This window comes from Nuphar pumila, chromosome 7 (genome assembly GCF_984573655.1).
Source record: "Nuphar pumila chromosome 7, dmNupPumi1.hap1.1, whole genome shotgun sequence".
Lineage (NCBI taxonomy): Eukaryota > Viridiplantae > Streptophyta > Magnoliopsida > Nymphaeales > Nymphaeaceae > Nuphar > Nuphar pumila.
Window position 1 is genome coordinate 121,436,596 of NC_143255.1, and position 10,882 is coordinate 121,447,477.

A 10,882-nucleotide genomic window follows, 5' to 3' on the forward strand; every position below is an offset into this window, starting at 1 on the left:
AAAGATTTATTCAAAATTTTCTGGATTTTGCTTTCTATCAATGTTTTCTGGAACAATTTTGGGGTTTTTTCCTTGGTTTTCAATTTGGCATTTGAATGGTTTGTTTTGATAAATTTGGAAAGGATAAACCACCAAACTGATATTCCTTTGTCTTTGACATAGTTAGGGCTGGAAAACAAATCAAGCTACTCGTAGCCCAACTCATGTTTGGCTTGCAAAGAGATCGTTCAAAATTGTAAAATAGGCTCCGCAAGCTGAATATGAGCAATAGGTATTTGGCTCGAGTCAACTCGTATGAAATGTTTCACTAGCTCTGTACTTTTGCAAATAAGAATAGTGCAAATGGATGAATGTGGGATTTTTAGAAGCGAGTCTATAATACTAAGTGCCATGATATGGAAAATCCAACAACTAGAAGTAATCGGTCTAGTAACCACCTTAGGAAATGATGGATGAAGAGTTGGAACTTCAATGGAGATATAACATGGTGAGTTTTTTGGATTATATTTCTATCTCTATTTCAAGGGCTACTCATCAAGTTTACAAGCTATAAGTTTCTCTTGGTGGCTTCTTATTAATAAAATAGGAGAAAGAGAACGAGATAGAGAAGAAGTTGAATATCCATCATCCATCTAGCATAAGCAGTTAACTATGGATGGCAGTGGACCAAGGGGGAAACAGGGCATGCCCCATTTGAACTGGGGATGAAGAACATGAAACGGGGATAGAGGCGGGGATGAAGTTTAAAATCAAAACTCGTGCAGGGATGGAGGCGGGGATGGACTTATGCTTTCCCCTGCCCTGCCCCGTCCCGATTCCCGCCTCACCCTGCCCCATTCTCAATCCTTCTAAGAGATGGCAATGGACCGAGGGGAAACTGGGCCCCATCCCGCCTCACCCCCATTTGGACCGGGGATTGACAACATGAAACGAGGATGAAGGCGAGGGTGGAGGTTAAAATCCAAACCCGTGCGGGGATGGAGGTTCGGATTTTGAGACGAACGGGGGTGGAGACCTTGTCCCCTACCCCCGGCCCGATCCACTGCCATCCCTACAGTTAACATAAAAAGAAACTATATCTTTTTCTTACAAAAGGTAATCAATCTTCAAAAACAATCAAACCCAATTTTTTTTTGCTTAACACAATTTATCAACCTTTCCCCTATGGTTCTGCTATACAAAAGGGAAAATAAGGTACATGATTGTATTGAGAGCTTCATTGGTTTTTTGACAAACTTACTGTCTTCCTCTTCCAGTACATGCAGATCACTAAGGCTGCAGATGCAAAGTTATTTATAGTATACGTGGGCCTTAATAGTCCTAACTAAAGTTGGGAATTCTAACATATTTAAGAGTTTCATATGGTTAACGTATCACCATGTTTATACTAAGTATACTATGCTGAGTTATATTTCTAACATTCTCTGATAGCATTGATTTTCTGGAACCTTCGAATCTCCAAGCAACATAGATGGGGATAGAATTTCCAAAAAAAAAAAATCATTGTCAGACATAGTGAATAGTGATTACACAGACATGCATGCTCTTGCCCAAAAATAGCACCTATCGACGTAAACTTTGTTTCATTGTCCTTGGTTAGGATGGACTTGCCATCTCTAACTTCAGTTGAGCGTGAAGTGTTACAACAACCCATCCAAATAAGACGTTTAACAATCTCCTATTCTTCTATTTCTCCCTATGAGAAATTCACATCTATGAAAACCTTATAAGGAGGATTTCTACTGCCTGAAAGTGGCATTGGCTCTAGCTTCCTAATTTTCAGTTGGCAATAGTGTTGCTTTCTTGAGGTGCGCAGTAGAGTTGCTCTGCACTATTGTTATTTGCAAAAGTAAAGAGCTAGTGAAACATTTCATTTTTGTGTTACATAGTAAACTAGGTTCTTGACCGAATTAATTTGATCATCTCGCTGTACCTTGTAAACTTATAAAATGTGAAACTTGCTTTTTAAATATAATACCAATTTTTTGTTTTGTAGAACTTTTAAACATAAATGCAGCCACTAATCAAAGATTCTTTTGTTGAATATAGTGGAGTCGACATCTATGAATATGGATCAATCATAAATACCAAAAGCGGTTTACCGGTTATACTTTTAGATTCAAAATGTATGAGACCTCGTTGGTATATACTAGACAACTGCGTTGAATGTGAGTCATATCTAAAAGAACACATAGAGATAGTTTACAGCTTGTACAATAATGTTCAAGAAGCTACAATATGACATAGGAGTTTGCAAGTTGATTTCTACATAATCATGAGGATACTTCTCTAGAATTATGAAGTCTCGTAAGAAGACCTAAGCACAGATCACAATCCTATTAAACTTGCGATGTGAATGAAATTAGGTTTTATATATAGTCTCGAGGTCAAGACCACTTTTTGTAATTCTGCAGCTTAATATCATTTTTTATCATTTTATGATTTTCTATGCCATTCAGGAATTGAAGACACTTTTTGTTCTCTTTATGTCTATACATTGAGTTCATTCTTAGCAGCTGGTTTGGCTTCTGCTTTACAGCATTTAATCAGATGCTTTTGACAATCTTCTTCTTGAGAATCTTATCAGGCTTGCAGTTTTATCCCCATTGCTTTCCTTTTCCTGATACTAGAGGAAGCCACTGGGCTATCATCGTAACCTGTTAGCATCAAATTTTTTTGTAGCACTGACCTTTTTTGCTAGGAAACCCAATTTAAGGTGACGTCTAACAGTTCATTACAGGAAGAAAAGATGTTTGATGATTCAATTGCTCTCAGCTTGTTTTTTGCCAGAATTTTTCTATACCGACTCTCTAAACTAGTTTGTTGACACCATTGTAGCATCTTACAATTTCAGAATTTTTGAAAGGAAAAGAAAAAGCATCAAGGAGTTCTTCATGAGTTAATATTATTCATTCTAGTATACATTACTACATTTATACTATGCTCCTAGCATTTTCATATCCTTCCTGTAGCGTCATTATGAACAATGTCAATTTACTGTTGTCTCTGCCTACGGAATTCGTTCACTTTTTTGGAGTTGTTCATTTGGAACAAGTATATATTTGAACATAAATACAAAATATAAAATATTGGATTTAAACATAATATTAGATATTTGAACATCCATTTATGTAAATATAAAATTTAAATGGATTTAAACATAAATACAAAATATATAAATAAAATTAATTTGTTTGCCAATAAAAAAGACTATTAGTGACTTGGGGTGTCAACGGGTCGTGTTTACCAGGACCAAACCCTATAAGGTCCGGGTATGGTGACAAATAAGAAGACCCGATTAAGACCTGGTTTTGGACCCGATTAAAACATGGAACTGGGTATAGTTTGTGCAATTTTATACCAGGCCCGGGCCTGACCCGAGTTTCGATTAAGATTCACAATTTTTCAATGTAAAAATGATAAAAAATATTATTTTATCGGGTATGGTCCCGATCTAGTTCATGTAGTTCTTATATGGTCTGGGTATGGTTTTTCTTATAGTAGACCCGATTAGACCCGGGTCTGGACCTGATACCATACCTGAAAATCTGGTCCAAGTCTAGTTCTAACTGGGTTCGAACAAACCCGCCCCTATTAGTGATGGCTCAATCTATCACTATTGGTAAAGTGTTGTTTTCCAAAGTAAATACCTAAAGCAACAGCTAAAGCCGTCACTATAGGTACCCTCTTATGACAGAAGATTTTATTTAGTGATGGTTTGACCTGTCACTAAAATATTTTTTGACAGTTAGTGACAGCTCTTCGGGCTTTTAGTGAAAGATCCTGGTGCCTTTAGTGACAGAAATGTCGGTCACTAAAAAGCCTATTTTGTTGTAGTGGATTCTGGTTTGATAATAAAGATTGAAGTCTGATTAATAATTCTGGTTAGATCCATATAGGGTTCAATTAGTATATGAATATGGTTTATGAAATTTCATACAAGGTGTAATGACCCAAGTTCCATTTATGATCCACCAACCGGGGCTCCTCTTGTCTGGTAAGAGCAGCTAGTGCACGTCACCTTGTGTTGGGACGTTGCAGGTTCAAACCCCAATGGTATAGTTTTCTTGAAAGAGATAACCCCAATGGTATAGTTGTATAACTGGTAAGGGTCAGATTAACCCCAGCTTGCCTTTCAAAAAAAAAAAAATGCCACTTATGATCCACAATTTTTTAATATGAGAAACAAAAAACGAGACCGAGTCTTGTTTATCTCATCTTATAGGATCTCCATATGGTTTTCCCTGCGTTAAAGTGTGGTTGGATCTGGATAAAAAATCAGCACCTTAGAGTTGGATATGATTGCAGACCCACCAGTCCGACTAACCCACTTTGCTATGTATTAAAACCCTAGCTTGCGCCCCAGCCTTATTACAGGGGGAGGAGAGGAAGAAAATGGAAAGAGAGAGAAAGGGGAAGAGAGGTGGAAAGGAGAAGAGGTTGCTTACATTTCAGGGAAAGCTTGCTTCCAACACCCACAGAAGGTGAATTTCATTAAAATCGATAATGTTCATCGCATGAAAGAAATCTTAGGCTCTGACCCTGGCCTATGGGTATGGGCATCACTATATCTGATCCAAACATCCATCCATCCAACCAATAACCAATTACAAAAATTCCACTCAAACCAGTCCATAATGCTTACTCCATAGCCAGGGTCATAACACTATTGTCACATGAAGAAGGCTCAAGTGTAGGGGTGTCAATGAATTGGGTTCAGTTCGGACCCAGGTAAAACCAGACCCAAACCTGATTTCAGATATTGATACTGAATCTGGACCCGGGTCCAATCAGACCCACCATAAAAGAAACCATAACCGACTTCTATATAAGGATTACATGAACCAGACCCGGACCATTCCCACTAAAATGAATTTTTTTTATCCTTTTTACATTGAAAATTTGTGGATCTTAATCGAAACTCGGGTCGGGCCCAGGTTATATTAATCAGACCCTTCGAGTCTGACCCAGATTGTAATTGGACCTTCTTGTTTATCACCAAACCTGACCATATAGGGTTTGGTACGGGTTGGGTACAGGTCAAACCCGACTCATTGACACCCCTACTCAAGTGTAGCGGATCTCTGCATTTTGGTATCCTGAGCGATCATAGAACTCTTTTCAAGGTTGACATAGGGGCCTACATGGTTTTTAACAAAAGAACGCAAGAATAATGGAAAAAATCTACATATTAATCTTAGAACAATTCTTGTTTGGCTTCAGAAGTGATTGAGCATCACTAAAGAAACTCCACATGCACGCAGCAGACAGCTTTTCCATTCAATATCAAGCTGGTCAGTTGATTCTTGTCTCCATAATACTGATAAATCAGACTTGACCTGAAGTCCACAAAACTTTAGAACAAACTGCTTAAAATAACTGGTACTTTCGGAGAGCACTGGAACGTCAATTATCGAAGGAACAAAAAGATTCTCTAAGCAAGCAGGGAATGGTATTGGATTCCTCCTTCCTGAAAACATCTTCAATTGTCGAATTAATCTACTTACAGAGAAGTTAATAGGCCAATGGTTTTAGGCAAAGTTTTTAGGTAGGAGTATCCCATTCAGAGTTTATGTTTTAGCAATATGGCAACAAGAAATGACAATCCAACTCTAACCAGTTCAGGCATAGTCAGCAAAGTGCGGGTGTTCCAAATCCATGTTCTAACAAAGTTGTTTAAATTCAGTTTGTATAAAAAACAAGTCCATGCTCAACAATAACGACCTTTCCTCATCCTTTAATCACTTTTGCATAGAACAACAGTCCAGACAATCATTTTAAGTACTGAAAGAACTGATATGATGCAGATCCTCCCACAACCAGACCTAGTAATGAATCAGCAAGTGTGTGAATGTTATCTTCATCAGGATGTTGTATGATCTTTAATTGTTTCTTGGCATCGTCTGACCTGTGCATCTAAGGGTGCAAGTGAGCATCCAAAGATGCCCGCAAGGCAGTTCCATTCAGATTGATTGGACCTCAAATACCTCAGCAAACAAGGGTTGGAAAATCACCGCACTAGGACAAATTTCCATACCAATCATTGCTGTGCACAGTTAAATCACAACTGGGCTCAAAGACCTTAGAATCTAATGTAGGAGAACTGCTCAGCAGTGATATTCCTGCAATTTTAGTGCATAATTTCCATGTTACTGCCTAATTTTGCATTCACAGTATAAACCTGGTTGGCTGGGTCAATTTGGCAGATGACTAGCACAATTTTCCAAGGTCATCTGTTAGCTCGGAACTACCTCCATAGAAGTTTCTGGATATGAAAACTACAGTTCCAGCCCTGTACTACACCCTGAAACTTTGATGGATGCCCCTAATTCATTAGTCATCACCCAGTGCCAGCTGTAGAGGGGAATGACATCAACTAGGGAGCAAATGGCCAAAGTATCACAATATTCCCATGTCACTAAGGGAAGGTCAGAGAAACATCCATCTGTAATGTTTTATGAACAAAAAAGACAACTTTCACAGAATTCAGAATCTCAACAATAATCAGGCCAAGTATGACCTAAACAGAAATCATACACAATTCACAGAACATTCAGGAAGCCCAAAACATAAAAGATCTCTTCAATTTGAGCCTTCATGTCGATGATCACATGTCAATGCAATTTTCTGCAATTAATGTAATATGTAATAGAGGTAGTGACTAGTGAAACAGTGATAAGAATATAGCCCAAGAGAGGCCAACTGCCAAGCTGCCATACATGAAAAAAGCAAAGGTGTTTTTGCTATTAACAAAAAGGATGAAGGTGAACAGATACAGTATCACGTCGACCAAGCCCTGACATATATTCCCAATTGCAACCCATATATAACCACCATAAGCATGAAAACATGCTACAACAATCTGCAGAAATTTCATATGGATGCAAGTTGCAAGTTGTATTACAAAAAGTAGTTTATTTAGCATTCAAGATCCTTCACAACAAAGCAAACACAATAATGATAAAGCAGCAAAGGAGGGTTCCGTTTGGGAAGGAGGCTTTGACAATAGTTATTAGATGTAAGAAGCGCATCCAAAAATGTAGAACCCACAAATATCACCACTCCATGGATTTGTGCATTCCTTCTTACTGAAAAAAAAACTCCTTAGCTGCTCTCCTAAATTTCCAACTACTACAATGCCTTGCCCCAAACCAGCACTTAACACTAATCCTTTCATGAAAAATGAACAATTCTGACACAGTTTAGCTAATCAGATGCATATGCCGAGAAAAAAGTGTTACACAACAACTTCACAATTCCAAGGCTCAGTCTAAAGATATTGGAAGACAATGGTTGGCATCTGCAGCAAGCTTTAGTAGGCAGTCTAAGATGCATATGGTTTTTTCAAGCATGAAACAGGATTGTTTCCATAGCTAAAGATGTCTTTTGCTCGAATATAATCTGCATCAATAATGACTAGACAAAATATCAAGATCTACAAATGCAGTACATCAGGCTGCCAAATGGTCAAATAAGAACAGACTTTGAGAAAAGCACAAATGAGACAACAGTGGAGAATAAGCTAATGGGAGATAATGAACTTGATTGTCCTAAAATTATTGAATATAAACTTTATTGTCATATGTTTGACCTTTTTAAGATGTCATATCATGTTCTGGACCTTATTTCTTGGAGCCAATCATTGTGATTAGAGAAAGAGATATCAACCACTAAAACAGGAATGGACAATAGGTGCAAACATTGATGCATACCCTTCCATTCTATTCACCTTGAGATCTCTGGATCCTTGGAATCACCATTTACATTCCTAGTAACTTTTAAAACTTGAATCAGTTTTAAGTGATGAAGCTTCCTTTATACTGCAAATCATCTTTACCATGTCATGGTAGAAAGTTCACGAGGAAAATCAATAACTCTCATGCCCACGGAATGATAAAATGCATTCAGATTTGAACATATACATACTGGCAAAAAATGTGTGTTACATGAACAAGCACAAAAAAGCAGCAGTAATTAAACAGAAAACAGCGTTCATCGAAAAAAAAAAATTAAACAGAAAACAGCAATAACTGTTCTTAATATTGGACACATTATTCAAGCCTGAGAACTCACAATATGTCCCAGGTTTCAGTCAACATAACAGAAGGCATTATTCTTGTCGCTTCTGTAAATACCACTTGTATGTGTCGACAAGTCCATCCCTCAGAGAAATTTTTGGAACCCATCCCAGACCAGCCAATTTTGAACTATCCATGAGTTTTCGTGGAGTCCCATCTGGCTTTGTAGTGTCCCACACAAGCTCTCCTTCAAATCCAACAACTTCCTTCACAAGCTCTGCAAGTTCTTTAATGGTCACCTCCTTTCCACTTCCCACATTCAAGTGACCTAGCCCGCTATACTTATCCATAAGGAACACAACTGCATCAGCCAAATCATCAACATGAAGGAATTCACGGAGGGGTGAACCAGTTCCCCAAACAACAACTTCCTTTGCACCATTGACCTTAGCTTCATGAAATCGACGCATCAGAGCAGGTAGAACATGTGAATTCTCGGGGTGAAAATTATCATTTGGACCATACAGATTGGTGGGCATACCAGATATTGCATCCCAATTGTACTGTATGCGGTATGCTTGACACATCTTTATGCCAGAGATCTTCGCAATCGCATACCATTCATTGGTCGGCTCAAGCGGACCAGTGAGCAATGCATCTTCTGTTATCGGTTGCAGAGCAAACTTGGGGTAAATGCATGAAGAACCCAAGAACAGAAGTTTCTTCACACCACTCTTGTAAGCTGCATCAATCACATTGGTTTGTATCTGCAAATTGATGCCTATGAAATCAGCAGGATAAGTGTTATTTGCGTGGATGCCTCCTACTTTCGCAGCCGACAAGATCACGTACTTGGGCTTCTCCTCAAAGAAAAAACTCTCGACGTCAGATTGCCTGGTTAGATCCAACTCTTTGTGGGTCCTAAGGACTAGATTCTGAAAGCCCAACTCAAGCAGTTTCCTCACAACAGCCGAGCCCACTAAACCCCGGTGACCCGCAACAAAAACCTTGGCGGATTTATCATCCAAGAACGAAACTGGAACAAAAGCAAGCTTATATCAGAGAAGCCCAATTTCAAGCTGCATAATTCATTACACCATAAGATGCTCCAATTTGGTATAAACTAAAGCATAATTTCGGTTCAATGAAAAAGATATTGCTTTTCCTCTCCAGATAAGCAGACATTGAAAGTCGCATTCAACAGATTCATATTTTTGGGTCTTTCCCCTCTCCAAGGACGTATATATATATATATATATATATATATATATATATATATATATATATATATATATATATATATATATATATATATTAGAGATTGACATAACTTCAATTTGAAAAACCCCAAAAGATCAAAACAGAGAGAGAGAGAGAGCATCTAACTATCGTAGCAACGAAAATGAAGAACACCCAAGTACCAAAAGGACCTTTTCTATCGTTGGATCATCAATAAAATCCCCAAAAAAGGGGGAAATCGTGGGTTTCTTAAAAAAAAGTGTGATTTTTCTAGAGAGAGAGGGGAGGTCTTACCACCATCAGCAGCACCACCATTACCCGTTATTTCACCACTCGATTGCAGAGACATGGTCTGCCTTCGGATACCCTCACCCCCCTCTTCTGACGATTCGATCCCGGTGGACGTGGATCGAGCAGAAAAGAACCGCCCTCCTTTTATTATCGGATTCTTCTTCTTCTTCTCGAGCTTAAAATCCTTGGGATCGGCGATCTGTCACCGAACAAAGAGAAAGAGGGAGGGGAGAGTGATGGGCACGTTTGCGAGAGGCAATCAAAGCCAAAGCCCCCCAATGACTGTAAGCGTACCGCGCACTCAGCATACCATGTGAGTCGCTTTTGCTTATTATAGATTTACAATCTGCTAAGAAGCATCAACGAGGGAGGTGTGGTGTGTGTCGGTAGCAGACTCTGCCTCAGATTCTGCTGGGGATATGCTTTCCCGTAAATGGCAGACAGCAATTGAGGTCGCACATCTGATTCTCATCATCCCCCACCGCACCTCACTTGGCAATCATGTCACAAAGACACGTAGACACTAGGACGCGTGACACGAATCCGACGTGCAAGTCTAGTTTTTTTTTTTAAACAGCACACAAGGACACGAAATTTTTTCATTTTTAATCAATAAAAAATTATTTTTTATTGAAATAATACTTAAAATTATTAATATTCAATATTTGTTTACCTTGAAATTTGATGCGGACCCTGCTTCAGTTTCGATATACCGACGTAAGACACACCCAAGATTTAAAATAATGATCTGCTAGCATTGGAAGATGTAAATCAACCATGTGTGAAGTCAAAGGGCAGGCACAATATTAATGAAAATAGTTTTTCTTTTTCTTTTTCTTTTTACGAAGAAACCCTCGTCGAGAAGCAGGTCAAGAATTCAAGACGTACATAATGTAATGCCCTAAATAGTCTAGATTGAGCCTATGAATGGATTGGATCTTAACCAACTCGTTTCAACCCAATAGTATTAGGATGTCTAAGTTGGTCTGATTAGCCAATCAGATCAGGTCCACAAGATTCGAGTAATATATTAACCCAAGTCGTTTGAAAGTTTACAAACCAGACCCGGAGTCCAACCTAAGACCTAATCAAAATCTGGAATTTTTACATCTAAAATATCTAAAGATAGAGATTTTATTGTGTCTGGTTCTTGGTATCTGAGCCAGCACTCAGTCCAGATACAAGCACCTCAAATTCAGATCTAGTCTGGACCCATCAGATCCAGCTGGGGTCCAACCCGTTGTTAGCCCTAGCTCAGATTGGCTGCAAATACGTTTCTATTTCCTACTAATAAATTTTAAGCTTTTTTCATATTTAAATAATATAGAATCCGA

The 10,882-nt window shown here is 38.5% G+C and overlaps 1 protein-coding gene across 1 annotated transcript; it reads right to left on the bottom strand.

Annotated features, from left to right (window-relative positions):
* Window positions 1–7,887: 7,887 nt before the first annotated feature.
* On the bottom strand, window positions 7,888–9,991 carry LOC149833235 (GDP-L-fucose synthase 1-like). Its single transcript, XM_090012761.1, has 2 exons — window positions 9,552–9,991; window positions 7,888–9,054 (listed from the first exon to the last, which is right to left on the bottom strand). The coding sequence occupies exons 1-2, from the start codon at window positions 9,604–9,606 to the stop codon at window positions 8,111–8,113; spliced, it is 999 nt and encodes a 332-aa protein (XP_089868887.1). The 5' UTR covers window positions 9,607–9,991; the 3' UTR covers window positions 7,888–8,110.
* Between the last annotated feature and the right edge of the window lie 891 nt (window positions 9,992–10,882).

What these genes read in the sequence shown, in the direction of transcription:
- LOC149833235 (XM_090012761.1), bottom strand. Translation starts at nt 9,606, where the DNA reads ATGTCTCTGCAATCGAGTGGTGAAATAACGGGTAATGGTGGTGCTGCT. An exon ending in TGGTGGTGCTGCTGATGGTG is followed by an intron (nt 9,055 to 9,551) that starts GTAAGACCTCCC and finishes CTTTTGTTCCAG; the next exon opens with TTTCGTTCTTGGATGATAAA.